The sequence below is a fragment of the Lissotriton vulgaris genome, chromosome 1_1 (genome assembly GCF_964263255.1).
Source record: "Lissotriton vulgaris chromosome 1_1, aLisVul1.2, whole genome shotgun sequence".
NCBI classification, from domain to species: domain Eukaryota; kingdom Metazoa; phylum Chordata; class Amphibia; order Caudata; family Salamandridae; genus Lissotriton; species Lissotriton vulgaris.
Window position 1 is genome coordinate 600553462 of NC_141685.1, and position 16561 is coordinate 600570022.

General features: G+C 43.9%; 1 protein-coding gene across 1 annotated transcript in view; it reads right to left on the reverse strand.

Moving 5' to 3' along the window:
* COL24A1 (collagen type XXIV alpha 1 chain) overlaps positions 1 to 16561 on the reverse strand; it is an 897023-nt gene that overhangs the window by 173249 nt on the left and 707213 nt on the right. Inside the window, exons 40-41 of the mRNA XM_086954096.1 lie at positions 9567 to 9620; positions 4996 to 5049 (exon numbers count right to left, since the gene is read on the reverse strand). Coding sequence (XP_086810222.1) covers positions 4996 to 5049; positions 9567 to 9620 — 108 coding nt within the window. The remainder of the gene's footprint in view (positions 1 to 4995; positions 5050 to 9566; positions 9621 to 16561) is intronic.

The following is a 16561-nucleotide window of genomic DNA, read 5'->3' on the forward strand; positions in this document are numbered from 1 at the left end:
CAATATATACTTGTAAGCGGTATCATCAGTATATGTTGATAACCAACATCTAGCACATGTCACTAAAGTTAAAATATAAACTGTTTTTGCACTGAAATACAAAATTGTAAAAATATCTTTTAAAATTATTTTTTACAGCACTACGATGGTACAGTTCTGAGGAAGACACACCTGAGTGTCGAAACGCGTAGACAGGAAACCATCCAATAGTTTTTATATCTAATAATTGTTGTATGAATGAAATTATGCATATGCTACAATGCTGAGAATTTTTATCATTTGCGTATAACTATGTATCGATTTTACCAAATATTATGGTTTTGTATGAAGAATTAAATCGTATTTCAATGTGTAAAAACAGTAGTTGATTATCATTATTTTTTTGTGAGGCAAAAGCCATTTTTCATGTGCTAGTAGGTATTAGAAATTTGCCTGGGTATTCTATTCACACATGTTATTTGCCCTGACCCAGGAAGTTGATCCGTATCAGGGGGTCCTTGTTGTTTCACATAATACTAGGTGCATCTTTAAACATAGTTTCCTTATGCATCCCCAGCATCAGGACCACACCATTGTAGTTTATGTCAATCATTTCCAAAGACTGGAACAGGACTAGAAAAGGTGTTGGTGGCCAGGTAACTGTCCAAAGTAACCCTATTGGCCTCCTACATCTCCACTCTATCAGGTTTGCTCACCCATGCCAGGACAGAGTTGTCGAACTAACTGTTTCAATCGTTTCAAAAGTTTACAACCTTTTTGTTGACCAATGCTTATTTGTGGTTGCATTTAAAAGTATTTATATCTTAACAAATCTTTATCTCTAGAACCCTCTGGTGGATTTTGATGATCAAGGTCTCTAAAACATTCGTGAAAATGCACTTTACTTTTATAAATTAGTGTTGTGTATCTTTCTTGTTGTGTGACTTTCTTATTTCATTGTTTCATACTGTTAAATACACTAAGTTCCATTGCCAAGCCTTATTGCTCACAGATACAGCTATCCAGGGTTGAGCTTAAGGTTAAGTAAACAAGCCTGACTGGACCCGAGATGATGTGTGCAACTGTACTCCACGATAAGGTCTCTCAGACATTACATATAGTATACTCAAATCCTCACATCTGGAAATCCTCAAATCATTTTGGCATACATTTACAAAGACGCTGGATGTCCGCAAACCATGTTTTCCAAGTTAGTCTACGTATTTCAAACTTCAGTTTGGATGTGGTGTGACTGCAAACACTTTCACTTGACTGAAGGGAGCATAGACCGCAGCATCACAACATATAGTGTTATTGATGTGACTGCCAGATTGGGCCATTTGTGATACTGTTTCTTGACTTCTGAGCAGCTTTCAACATGATCAACCCTGACATCTTGTCAGATCATCACGGTTCCCTAGAGTATCTAAAGAGGCATTAGCATGTAACAGTAGTGCTTAATCGATTTTGCTCTAGCAATACAGCATTCAAATGTGGTGTCATTGAAGGCTTGGCATTGTTTACAATCTTGTTCATGGTGTACATCCAGCCACTTTCTCATTTTGGTTCACTACACTATCATATGCAGACAATCCACAGATGCTTCTCATATTTGAGCTTCACTCATCCAATTCAGTTGCATGATTTCAATACTGCCTGTCTGGTACTCCGCAGTGTATATCAAGCTTTCGTTTTTCTGAAAACTAAGGGGCTTATTTATAATAAGCCTGTGCTGCCGGAACATCACTTTTTTGATGCTCAAGTGGCACAGGCCTCTCAATCATATCTACGAGACTATGCAAAGCAACCCTGCATCATAGGTATAGAGTAAAGTACTGCAGTACAAAGTGCAGCCTTGCCTTACTCTGCATCAAGGAGGCTTCCATTGGCGTTTGCGGGGGTGTTCCCACGCAACACCCATGAATTTTAACGTTTCCCCAGATTGACAAAATCACTTAAACCTGGGGTAGTGCTAAAACCTCACTCCTCCCCAGAGATGGCGTAGAGAGGACTAATGTTTTAATTTCTCCTCGTTTTCTCCTCTTCCCATGTTTGCTGCATTCTGCAGCACACTTAGAACAAGGAAACCCCTCCCGTGATTGTTTTTGTGCAGGAAGGTACACCTTCCTGCACAAAAGCAATCATGCCAACAACACAGACACCCTTGCACCATGGTGCTGGAGTTGGCTCACTGCAGCCAAAACGGCGCTAGCTCAGTGGTAAAGGACAGGAATATGTGCCGTATATCATTCATACAGCCCTTTCTGCCCTTTCCTTTTGGCGCAGGGCAGCACAGCAAAGTGACTTGCTGCTCTGCCCTACGCCAAAAACATGTAAATGAGCCCCTAAATGAAGACAAGACAAAGGTGCTCATCATAGGAGTGGACTCAGAGACATGGTCTCCATATTCGTGACCTCCTCAGCTTATCGTCTCCAACTATCTACCTCCCTTCAGTTCTAGTGGAACTGATTATTATTTCGATGTCTTTCCTGGCTCAAATTCATCATTTGCCCATGGAATTTGCTCAGCAGAAGGCCCTGAGGAAACGTAGACCTTTGACCTTTGCGGAGAAGGATGGACAGGTGGTGTTCTAGCCCACTGCAAAGCCCAATCGATGGCCTCCCAGATGAGCCCACCTCAGAGCTGCAGCCGCTTCAGTACCTGGACACGAGACTCGTGAAAGGTCTCATGAAATCTGATTGTGTTTCTCAAGCGAGACACAATCTTAACTAGCAACCCATAAAAGAAGGATCCATCTTAAAGCACGCTGGTTAACCCACGGAGGTTTTGACATGCATTGCCTGGTGAAGTGCTGCCTCTCTCCAGCTGATACTCCAGTCAAAGCAGACACGCTATTGCTGCAGAGACTTCCATGTCCAGTTTCTGGAACAATCCCCCTCAGGTCCACGTGGCATCTTTAACCCCTTCGCTGCGGCGGCAATTCCGCCGCAGCGCTAGGGGGAAGGGGGGGGGGGCAGAGCGGCGCTCGCATGCTCGTGACGGAGCCGCTCCGTCACGAGTCGCGGTTGAGCTGTGCGCATGACGGAGCGGTTTCGTCATGGCTCCGCCCGCTCAATGGAACGTTCAGCGCAGGCGCGGAATTCGCGCCGCGCAGGCGCGCCGAGCGGGCCATGACGGAGCGGCTCCGTCATGAGCACAGCTCAACCGAGGCTCATGACGGAGCGGCTCCGTCATGAGCATGGAAAAGGTTAACTGTGAAGCCTTTGAGAACACGGTTAAAACCTAGTTATCTTCCCAGTTATAGTCCCCGATTGATGTTTTTCACGTTCTGCTTTTCGTTTCTTTGTCTTTAAGCACCTGTTTTTGTCAGTGTGCTTAGCACATTGAATTTAAAAATACTTTTACAGGGAAAATCTTTGTAATTTTGGTATTTGCATTTTATCCCCTAAAAATATAAATAAAAGGATAGAGGATGACATACTCATGTGAAACGGAATACCCTTAATATTTAAGATTGACTGTGTTATACAGATAGGTCGCTGTTGATAGAAAGAATATATTTGGCAGCAAGTGCGGAGTTTTATCTAGCGTAGGCCGTCATATTAAAGGGACTATAGGGTGTTTACTTAACGTCCTCAAAGAAGTATACACCAGGATCGGTATATTTAGGGTGGGTTCAGTAAATAATTGCTATCATTATTTTTTTTCCACGCAAATGAGGAATGAAGATTTTGGTGCTTTCTGACGCAAGATACACGTGTACTCGCATTTACATCCCATTTTTCCTTGGTTCATTTCAGCAAGTTTGACTCGCCAAAATTCACCTGCGGAAAATGATGGAGGATTCTGAATTTGTGATTCTGATCCCTGCGCAAATGTGTTTGAGAAATGATGAGAGAAAATCGGGCCACTCTTTATGAAGGCCTTAGACTTTCTCAAAAACACTGGGCTTCTCAACGTTAAGAAATTAGTGGTCTTTCTCACAAGTACATGTAAATGTAAATGTACAGGAATTTATATAGCGCAAATCACCAACCGGTCTCTAAGCGCTTGCTTAGGGAACCCGTCCTGGTATTCCCCTGTGAGATAACCCCGGCAGAGTATCTGCAAGGTGAAAGCCAGGCATCCCGCCGCGAGGGGCCGTTGTGGAGATTAAGCAAGCTATTGCCCAGAGTCGCAGAGTGTGAACCCGTGAATCAAGTAGGCACCGGAGCGAGAATTGTCGAGTCCATGGACATTTTAGGACTCAAGACCCCGCCGAGCCGGGAATTGAACCCTGGTCCAGGTCTGCCTCCTCTAACCAGTGAGCCAAATATTCAGACAAAAGCATGTGCATCAATTACTTGAAGGGCTGCAGCAAAGTAACCTCTTCAATTTCCAAGTTTACAAAAATATATAGTGAATTTAGATTAAGTTGCTTTTGGTGGAGAAAAACAGCAGAGACTCGACTGCCCACCTCTGGAATGCATCAGAGGCAATGGCACAGTCTACAACAAACAACAAAATGTGCAGTAGGCGAAGTGGCACTGGGGACCACTCGTATGAGGGGTCTGTATTGGGGGCTTGGTGGCATGAGGTATCTACTGATGCCGTTGTGGCTTTTACCACTCAGCCGGGGGCATGACGCCCCATTTTCATTGCTTGTTTTAGGGCCCATGCTGTCCCTGCACAACACGCTGCAAAGCACAGTTTATTTGAGGCCAAAACCCACCATTAATGCTGCCATCCAGGAAGGGTTTCTTCCAATCAAGAGACCCTAAGTACTGTACTAATGAAATGCTTGAACAGTATTGAAAAAGGAATACACATATAAAATTCCAACTTGTAAAATCAATGTATGCCGTACAATGACAGCTATTTTATATGTCAACGTTTAATATGTAAGAACGGTTGGTACGGTTAATAAGGCATCCATCTGAAAAGGTTAATGATGGCTTGATGTAAATTGTGACCCTTTAATATTTACTGCAATGTTTCATTAAGGATATTATTCAGCATCAGATAAAGTGTATCTCTAATTACTCGAACTCAATAAAAACAAATATTCTACATACCTTTTCCCCTTTGGGTCCTGGTGGTCCGGGGGGTCCTGGCTGACCTGGGTGACCCTAAAAATATAAATAACTGAATACAAAATTCCATACATCACTTGTTTTAGTATTTACCACTAAAAATAATAATGCGATAAAAAGACATAAAGGCCCGAATTGAATTGTGCAGGGACACCTCATTGTTGATCTTGCATATGGGATTACAGCTATTGGAGGGATCGGTACAAGAAGGAAGGGGTTTATTGCACCACTACAGCTTTTCTACTTTAGAATATGGAATAACTGTGGAAACTGATGTTTCCACACTGATCTCCACAGATTATTTCCAAATTCTGTGATATTTCCCACCACGTTTTACCTGGAGAATATATACAGAGGAAGCCCAGGAGTGCAATAATATTGCAGGCAGGAGTACTGCACAGTTCTGAATGCTGCTTTGCTAGGTAACTCCCCTTAGCTGAAGGCAGAATATTCAGCTTCTTAGGGCTGGGTCGATGTAAGCTCATAGAAATGAGGTCCTGTCTAGGTCTGTGGGTGGTGTGTGTAGGTTTTGATACGTTTCAGCGAGGGCTGCATTATGGGAGGACAGACTGCATCTTGGTTCAGTGGCTGTGGTGTCCACATCCACAAATGTGAGCTCAGCTCAGTCACCCATTCATATTATGGTGGGTTATGTTATTGTTATTTGTACGGTGCAAATATCACCAGGAAGAGTATCTTGGCACCTGTGAAGTGGGGACTATTGGCCTACGCGAGGGCTAGCGGAAGAGCCAGGTCTTCAGTTTCATCTTGATTTCAAGGACGGATGTTGAGGCTCCAATGTGGTGGGGGAGACTTTGGGGACGAGGTAGGAGGAGGCTCAACCTCTTGCTCTGCAGAAGGGGGCAAGGAGAAGGATGGCAGAGTGGAGGAGTCTGGCCTAGAAGTAGAGCTGGGTGCAGCTGTTAAGGCAAGCTGGGGCCTGCTTGTGAAGTGCCTTATTGGTGTGTATGAGGAGTTTGGAAAGGGCACATTTGTGGACGGGGAGCCAGTGCATGTCTTATTTAGATATTTGGGTGCAATGTGGGAGTTTTAGAGTGAACCTAGCAGCTGCCTTTTTATTTCTTGGAACCTATTGCTGTGTTCAGCTGTGATGCCAACGTAAAGGGTGATGGTGTAGTCAGGCCTGCTGGTGATGAGGGCTTCTAGGGAAGCCATTTGAACACTTTCCATATCATTTTGAGGAAGCAGGGGTAAGTAACCAAGTTGACTTGATTAGTTATGGAGATTTGGCTGCCAAGGTCCTGGTAGCACTGGATGGATAGGGAACTGTTCCTAGCCCGGTGGACCACCAGCCTGGAGACCAGAGGCAGGCGTCTTTGCTGAAAAGAACAACCCCAGTTTGATCACTGTTGAGTTTGAAGCAGTTTCTTTCATGTAGTTTGCTACCGAGGACATGCAGCTGATGAAGTTTGCTTGGTTGGCGGCAGTATCTTCTGATAGGGAGAGTATGAGCTGAGTGTCAGTCTGCATTAGAAATTATGTTGAATTGATGGGAGCGAATGATGCTGGCAAGGGGGGGTGATGAAGTTGTTGATGAGAGTGGGGTTCAGGAAAGGTCCTTGTGGGACGCCATAGATCAGGTTGGAGGTGTTGGGTATGTAGAGGCCTATGCTGGACATTTGGGTGCATCCAGAGAGGAAAAAGCTGATCCACAGAAGCGCCAGGCCATGAATTCCAGTGAGTTGGTGTAATGTGCTGCAAAGTGATCTAGTAGGATGAGTGCCACTGTCTCTCCTTTGTCCATGGTTAGGTGGGTGGTCAGTGGCAGCATGAGGGCCGTCTCTGTGCTGTGGTTGGGTCTGTATCCAGATTGAGATTGGTCCAGGCTGTCTTTCGCGTTGAGGTAATTGGCCAGTCTGGCATTGATGAGCATCTTCAGGACCTTGGTTGGGAAGGGGAGGAGGAAGATCAGCCTGTAATTGGTCTAGGTCAGGGCGTCTAAAGAAGGTGTTTTAAGGAGCGGTGGGATGGTGGTGTGTTTCCAGGAGTCCAATGAAGTGGCGAGTGTGACATAAAGGATGCGTTTGCAGACTATGCAGATTGGATTGAGTACTTTGACGAAGGTGTAGTGTGACACGGGTTCAATGGAGTCCCTATGTGGAAAGAGCGCATATTTGATTTTGTTCGTGTAGCTGCTGGAGAGTCGTGTACAGAGTTACTATGATAAAGTGATGGTCACAGGACTGGCAGAAGGGGGCGGGAATTCCTTCAAGATGGCGAAGATCACTTTGCTAGCGTTGAAGCTGTTTTAGATCAATTTTGTATGAATGGAGGAGCTGTATGCGAGGGCGAAAGCAGTGATGAGGCCAGCGATTGTGGACATGAAGTTGGATCTGGGTTCGGGGAGAGAGGGTGGTGGTAGAATTATACTCCTCCAAGGGTTGTGGTGCTCGAAATGCTGGTTTTGAAGGTCATGTTTTCTTGCTGGTCGCTGGTGTGAGCCAAGGGGATGGAGCCGTTGATTACCTCAATGTAAATGATCGCAAGACATCCTCCAGGTCTGTTGCTTCTGTCTTGTCTGGCGATTTTGAAACTGGGAAGGGTGGACATGGCTATGTCTAAGGCAGATGCAGGGTTGAGTCAGGTTTTGGTAAGGAAGAGGAGGTCTAGAGAGAGGTCATGCAGGAGGTCCCAAACTTCTATGGTGGTGTTTGAGGGTCGGAGACAGGAGAAGCCGCATGTGGGGCAGAAAAATGCACCTTCTGTCTGTGTGGGGGTAGGCCTGGGTGCAGTGAGGGGTCAGACATCTGCAGGTTTTCACATGAGAAGGGTTTCAGGTTGCAGTGGCCGGCTGGCAGACCTGGGGTTCTGGAGCTGAGTGTGGTTAGGGTGCAGACGGGCACAGATGGGCTATGCAGTGGCACGCTCACTGAACGTATGTGCTGTGTGGGAAAAGTGAGGAAGGAGTGCAGGAAGAGAGACAGAAGTGGCAAAAGGAAAGGAAGAAGTGACATAAAAGATGGACAGAAGTGGCAAAAAAGAGAATGAAGTGGCAAAAAGAGAGACAGAGAAAAGAGAGACAGAAGTGATGGTACAGGTTCTAAAGGACCCGAGGTCCTGGTTGGGGGAATGAAACAGAAAGGCTGGAGTGCTGGAGCACCACTGAAGGGGAAGTATCAAGAAGGGACCAGGCAGCCTCCGTCATTCATGTCTTTATGTCAACAAGTTTAGAGTAGAGAAACATTATGAACACAGTACTCCTTAGTAATGATGCTTCAGGTTTTACAGAATACAAGTGATATGGTGCCAGGATATATATCTTACTTTAATCACATGAACCCTCGTCTCCAGTATCTGCAATGGAAGCCGGTGAGGCTCCTTTTTGCATCTCAGGTTGGCCACTGTGGTGTTTTCAATTCCACATAATATTGGGCCTCAGTATTTGCAGACTACGGTGATTCTTCAGCCAAATGACTGCTAACAGCAATGGCTCCCAGGACATCCACTGATAAATTCATAGAGTCCCAATAGAAAGCTTTACAGATTTTAGGAGACATTGCATTGGATAACCATGTACAATTACAGGTAAATACCCAACTATGAGGTATCAGTTCTTAATTTGAGCCGGTGGTTTCCAGTGCTCAGCCCTAGCACTTAATCATCAACACCAGCGCTTTTCATGAGCACCAGTTAAGGACTTACTCATTAATGTTAGGCACAGGGAGATTAAGTGATTTGCCCAGAATCACAGGATGTTGAGGCGGCACCGAACCCCGAATCTGGATCCCCAGTTCGGAAGACAGCAGCTTCGACCATTACGCCAAATCCGCTCCTCACTTTCAAGATTAATAGTTGGTTCTGTTTTATGTGCCGCTAACAGCAGAAATGGGCTGGTGCAAGCTGCCTCCTAACGAGAGCCCAGGCACTTATTTCTTTTTTCAAATTAACCACTGTGAGCTATACAACTCTAACAAAGTGATTGTTAAACACACTTTCAGAAGTATTGAGACCTAAGCGGGTATGCTGAATTGACGATGCACTTTCCTAGGATACATTTTTGTGAGAGCTTCTTATAGAAATGTGAAAAGGTGCTATTGTAATTTCCAGACACTCAAATACAACTGTTCTCCCTGAGAAACAGAAAGATTGATGCTGGTGCACACAGAGTGGCTTATTTTTTCCTAGGCAGATCTCTAGACTACAATTTAAACAATTTTGATTTGGAATGACAATGTAAGCTGAATGTTAAGCCTTTTTGTGTTCATGATCCGGTTATGTTAAACTATTCTACTGGAATTGGCTTTCGTTAAGGGCAGACATTGCTTTTCTAATATTGCATGAGGACCTACTTACATATGAGAGTTTTATCTTGACTTTGAAGCATTACACTAAGATATTGCCAGAAACTAGGGGGAGGGGTTACTGTTCCAGGCTACAGACAACTACATTTCCAGCTATTATTGCCTTTAAATGATTTCGTTGTTTTAGTGAGTCACACTCGCAGTTGAAAAATTGCAGCACATGGTAAAAACCATAACAATGGAATGAAGAAAAAAGAAATATACATTGCAAGGATTAATAGCATAGCTCACCCCGTATCCGTGAATTCCAGGCTCTCCCTCGGGCCCCATCAGTCCTATATTTCCCTATTAAATTAAAAACACACATTCAGAAAACTGAATCAGTATTTAAAATCACAATCATTGCATACAAGTTTCTATTTTGTTTCACAAAAGTAAATTCGTGTCTTGTGTCCACTTGTTTTATTCTAACAATACATTAAAAGTAACCTTCACATTGAAATGTGTAAATTTGACAGTATTTTTTTATTTGATGCACTCATTCTCTTTGAATGGTAGACTTTTCTAATACTATCAAGGTGCCTTTAAAATGGACGTTATTTTTAATGCAATTTGATGTTTTCCACCGGCATGGCAGTGTCTCAGGAATTTCCTTCTTCATATTTTTCAGTTTCTAATATCTCATCACTGCACTGGGTGACACTTTTTTAAACGATGGGATGCTAAAGCTCAGTTTCAGAGTTAAGGCTGCACACGTTTTCCTTGTGCTCTCTGCAAATGTTAGTTAACATAAATAAATACAAACAACCGCAAATTTTCCAGGAAATCTAAATCAGTAAAAGATTCCATTTTCTGATTGTGTACAACCATGCCTATCACAATCTGCATATTTTAGTCGCGGTTGCACATTTTTCCATTCAAAAAGATTACAAATGTTTTGTATTTTTAGAGAAAAAAATAAAGTCATAACATTTTTTTTTTAAAAATCTGTCTTTTATTTGGTTAATATTGTTTCCTGTTTAGAAACATTGGAATTCCCTACCTAACGAAAACATGACTGGTTGTGATTGGTTCATGGGGCTGTATCATTTTCTAAATGCTGTCTCCTTGCCACACAGTGATCTGAAAATATGTAACAGGCAAAAATAAAATGGCTTTACAGGGGAGAATGCTTGATGCATTGTCACCAAATATTTGCTCACAAATGATTAATTAAGGTTTTGCTGAGGGTCTCTGGGTGACAATCGGATGACATAGTTGAAGCAATGTAGTGTCAAGCACCCAGAAACAATACACATTTAAAAATCAAGTATTAAGGAACTAATGCAACCTTAATTGCTATCCACACCATGTACTTCTAATGACGTCAAGCGTAACAGGTGTGTCTGTAGAGGGCACATTCATCATACGCAAGTCTCTTGGTACTATTAACGTATAATAAATGTTTACTGTTACCCAACTAAACTCTACTTGTCTTATCAACTTCTGAGACATGAAAGGCTGAGTGGACCCAGGATTCAAACCTGTGACCACGGGGTCCAATACATATTCCTGGAACAGATGCATTAGTACACTGAACCACAAGACAAGTCTATAAACCAAATTTACAAATTACATCCTCAGTAACATCACTTATGATGTAATGTATGACATCATTATTGCATCATGAATGGTATCACTGATGTTGACATAACTTGGTACGCTTATGATGTCAGTGCTATTTCAGCTCTCAGTTGCAGCAGTGTGGAATAGAAGGTACCTTTAAAAGGGAAATGAATTGGACAACAGTCTACAATAAAACAAGTATAATACAGTGCGATTAAGAGTCCAAATTGATAATTCTGATTTTCTGACTCATGTTGGCATGTCCTCAGCATATTAACCCTTTCGATGCTGATGACGAGCTGAGCTCGTCATCAGCCACGGTGGTCGTGTGCTGATGACGAGCTGAGCTCGTCATGTAACACTGTTGTTTGCATTTTTCAGCACAGCGGAAAAATAACCACAGCAGCCAAGGTGTTAAGTAATGTATTTTCTATACACATAATCACTCATGCTTTAATTTATTGGATTTATTGAAGTATGCACCAATTATATTTTCACTTAATTTCTATGCTCGATTATTAAAACTCTAACACACTCACTAAGTGTGTTGCTCAAAGTCTCATACATTTGGGTGTGTGGAAGTTAAAGGTGTACTAGTATCTCACTGTTGAGCTGCAAATGCTTTTAGGGTTTGTGTCATAGGCCTCTGCCACTCCAATTAGAATATCAGACTCCTCCTCTCAGTATTGTATTAGCTGAATTTTAAGTTATTTTCAGTGACCATTAGAGTTACAGATACATAGCCCAGCAATAGAGTCTCTCATTATGACTACAGGCTTGGGTATCATAATGGTCAAAATCTGGAATATTTTAACTCTGCATCCAATGCAGCAAACTCACTTTCAACAAATTTGAATGGCCGCTGCAAGCAATCTTATTTTGTTTATATCTTGGATATGTAAAGTTAGATGCTCTCACCTTAATATAGCATTTGTAATCTTTGAGGAATACGGAGTGGAATGCATAGGTATAATGCTGCTTAGTACATTACAATCTAACTGTGTGTTTTAGACTATTAAGTATTGTATGTGATTATGTAGAGCACAATAATGTGTACCCTCCCACCTCCCAACAGGCAATGTTTTTTTTTAGAAGCAGATAAAATGGATAAAAGTTCTTAAACGACTCAACAAGAAACTCCAAATATTGATCTTTGGTGGCAAAATATAGAGTCAACCATTGTAATGATAAATGTCAATCCTGGTTACCACTACAACCCACCTGTAATAGCTACAATAAATACCTCAAATTTTGGAGTCAGTTCAAAAATTGCCGCTCTGCATGATTCCACCATGGCTACCTGACCTAGTTTCATGCAATATCCTGACGTCCACTGAATACATTAAGATATGCTTTATATTATTCATTTGTCCATAAAATGAACTTTTGGATTATATTGTTGAGGAAGAGCAGCACTCAACCACTGGTGAAGGTAATGCGGTTTTCCCCTACACACCACCCATCACTGCCTGTGAATGTGCCCACTTCCCAATGTCACTTCTTTTTTAATTATTTACTATTTTGGTAGATATCTTTTGAATTGATTGAAAAACCACAATCTATTTATTTATTTGATTTATAGTTGAATAAAAATGTGGGTACCCTTTTGTTTTATTTTGTTCTTTGGTATAGTCTGCTATTATAAAGAAGATGTTAAAAAACAAAATATAATGAATGTTTAATATGTAAAACTGACTTTGGATAGTATAGGGTTCCGTAAAATTGCCCAAAGCGCTCTTTTACTCCTTGTTAGGATGGAAATTGAGCCATGTTGGAGCCATAACCAACCTCACTCACCTCAAGTGACTGTCTGAGGAAATGCCTTACTGATGATAAGTTTTGGTATTACGACAGACAAAAGCCTTAAAATGTACTCATTTTTTCCTTTTCATGACAGTTCACTGCGGAGTTTAACCACATGCTGCTATTCAACCTAAGTTGTCTAAAAACAAGCTACTTAATTTCATGTGAAATCTTGCAGATTACTGTGAGATTATGTAATATATTTCTCAAATAGAGAATCTGAGAAAATTGAAAGGTTTTCTTTCTACTGTGTTTGACTGTAAGTGTACTGTGACTTCTTAAATTTGTGCTTTTACTGTATATTAGTGCATTGCAATCAAATGTGTTTTGTTGCTATATTGTACATGGTAAAGATATGATTTCTGTATATCAAAGCTCCAAGGTTCCCACCAGTTGGAGACGCACTCTGACATCCACTGCAGCAACCTTAATGAGGTAAAAGCCAGATCGGCAGGAGGATCCAGTTTACAGCATGCCTGTCGATTCAAGCCTGATGCTTTTCGTGCTCATTGCACTCTTCAGAGGCACAACAGTAATTTTAGCATAGAGGCCTCACCCCCCCACTTAAAAATATGAGCCCTCCAATGGGCGACTTGAATGAGTCCACGTTGGTTTGTGGGTCTTGTAGTGTGTGCCTCAGTTATGTGCCGCTGTCTGAGATGTTTCAAACCCACCAATGGGCCTCCACTCGCACATCCGGCTTGTCAATCCTCCATGGATGCCTCCACATTGAGCCTCCGTGATTCGGAGCTCCGTGGACCCAAATTTCCGGGTGGTGCATCTCCCGCGGCTGGGAGGCAGCATATAAATCAAAGCTCCAAGGTTCCCACCAGTTGGAGACGCACTTTGACATCCACTGCAGCAACCTTCATGAGGTAAAAGCCGTATCGGCGGGCGAATCCAGTTGACAGAATGCCTGTCGATTCACGCCTGACATGTTTCGTGCTCATTGCACTCTTCAGTGGCGCGACAGTAATTTTGGTATAGAGGCCACATCCCCCACTTAAAAATATGAACTCGAATGAGTCCACGTTGGTTTGTGGGTCTTGTAGTGTGTGCCTCAGTTATGTGCCGCTGTCTGAGATGTTTCAAGCCCACCAATGGATGTGCCAGTGGAGGCCCATCTTAGTTTGATGGTCAGTGTGTATTTTATATCCCAATATCAGCTCACAGTTTATCTTTCTGAATTCTCTCTGTTTCTCCATACTAATTCGCAGATTACCTAAACATTGTTTTTACTGATTTAGTCCCCTTATCTCTTCAATTAACTTTAAACTCGTAAAATTGATACTAGAATTACCTCCCTCGCAGGCTCCATTGTGATTTCTCGCTAAATATTTCAGCTGTCTTAAGATGAGAGTTTTGAAACTGGCTACCACAATCCTCCACTTACCCCTCAAACCAATTCAAACTCTTACATTGTCCCCAAAAGTCAACATTTATGCTTCTCCACATCAGCCCTTTAATTTATACTTAGTCGTTTTTTTCTGCCCTCCTCTCCTTGGCAGCTTTTGGAAAGGGGCGACCACTCGGTCCCCCCGAACGTATGGTGGAGTGCCTCGATCCCCCCGGGAAGCCATTTTTGGGCGGGAGGCGTGTCTCGGCTGGTATGCCCGAAGCGGCGTAGCCGGGGCGCGCTTTTTCCCGCCCTAGAGTGGGCTGGCCTAGACACCGACGTAGCCAGCCCCGCCCTAGGGGCGGGCAGGGGCGGGTTCTCGCCCGCCCTGAAGACGGATAAAAAGAGACGCAAGACCAGAAGACGTCCTCTTGTTCTTGTGCTCCGAAGCTGCACCTCCTCGCTACACGTGAGCTCGGGACAGAACGAAGAGCCAATTTTGAGCGTTTTTGATCCTTTTCTTTGTCTTCTAGATACTTCCTCGGGGAGATGCCCAAGAAAGGCGCGAAGAGAATGACGACCGACCAGATGGTGCGGGCCCTTTGCAAAGAAGTGTCCGACATAAAGAAACGGTTGGCAGAACGGGACGGGGAGGAGGGTACGGGCCCTGCGCCGGCTGGAGGGAGACCTAAGAGGCCGAGAAGGGTTCCAGCCGGTGGAGACGTCCCGGTTCCCTCTACCCCGCTCGAGGCGCCGACCCCAGTACCGATCGAGGGGAATCCAATCCCTGTTGTCGTCACCCCGACACCCAAGGGAGACATGCCCCCCGAGCTGGCAGCACAGCTAGCAGCATGGTTGGGGGATAGTAGTGATGGCGCTGCGGCTGCCGAGGCACAGGCGCTGATAAAAGGACTTCGTGAGAAAAGGGAGGCGGCTAAAGACAAGCCGCAAGCGGCAGAAGTCGCGTCCGGTTCAGGTAAGCGGCCATTGCCGGTTGCAAGGGACGAGTCAGCACCCTCTCGTAGAGAGAGACTGGGACAACATGTGCCTTTGGCTATAAAGGAAAAGATCTGGTCTGGGGAGTATGTGAATATTTTCTCCTTGCTTGTTGACCATTATGATATGGAGCATGTTAAAAGTCAGAAGGACTTAATGCATCCGAGTGTTTGGCGCGCAAAAATGGCCGCCTTTAAGGTGAATGAGACTATTGGCAACTGGGGCAATGCGTGGGGTATTTTCACATCGATTTTGGGGGGACGTAGGCCCGAGTTGCTTCCTGAGTTTCCCGTTTATCAATCACGAATTATGGGGTACTCGACATCGTATCAAGGTAACCATTGGTTTTGTTATGACAACCTGTTCAGGAAAGAGAAGGAACATAACAAGAGTTTGACTTGGGATTGTTACGATTCTGTAACATGGGATAAAATGAAAGAATCGGGAATGTTAAGAATGCCATTGGTTGGGAGCAATGTTATTGATTACTCCCGCCAAAATGTGGGGACGCCCTTTCGACCAAGTACGAGCACCGACGACCAGTCGAGGCCCGCAGGCAATACAGGGAGAAAGGGTTTCTGTTTTAATTTTAACAAAGGGAAATGTACCAGGCCTCCGGGATTGTGTAAATTCAAACACGAATGTAGTACGTGTGGGTCGTCCCATCCTGAGTCATCGTGCAGAGCCAGAACGGGTGAGAATGGGGGTAAGGGGGGCGCCAAACAGGTCTAAGCTTGGCCGAGGGGCGCCGTTACCAACCCCGATTGATACCTTGGCAATGATTCCCTGGCTCAGCGAATACCCGGATCGTACTTCTGCCGGGGTGCTGCGGAACGGTTTTTCACATGGTTTCCGCATCCCGGTGGGGGACTTTCAGGGGGTAGGGATGTGCAAAAATCAACTTTCCGTGTTACAACATACATCTGTAGTGCATGAGAAAATTCAGAAAGAGGTTAGCCGGGGACGGGTTGCCGGCCCGTTTAGTGTACCCCCGGTACCGAATTTTGTTTGTTCTCCGTTAGGGGTGGTCCCCAAGAGGGACCCAGGTGAGTTCCGTTTGATCCATAATCTGTCTGCTCCACATGGTCTTTCGGTGAACAACGCAATTGATCCGGAAGTTTGTTCGGTGCGATACGCATCGTTTGATGAGGCAGTAGCCATCTTGAATCGCCTGGGGCCCGGGACGTTGATGGCGAAATCTGATATCGAGTCAGCGTTCCGGTTGCTCCCGGTACACCCAGACGATCAGCGTCTTTTGGGATTCAATTCAATTCAAACTCTTACATTGTCCCCAAAAGTCAACATTTATGCTTCTCCACATCAGCCCTTTAATTTATACTTAGTCGTTTTTTTCTGCCCTCCTCTCCTTGGCAGCTTTTGTGTCTGTTCACAGTATCTGATGTTTGTCCTCCAGCAGTTAGACTATCGGCATCTGTGCTGTCATGTAATGTAAAGGTCAAAGTATCCAATTTGTTTTCAAGTAACACCTATAATGTGATTGATGACTATCATCAGCTCTTAACATTTATAGTGTCTGGTTTGATTT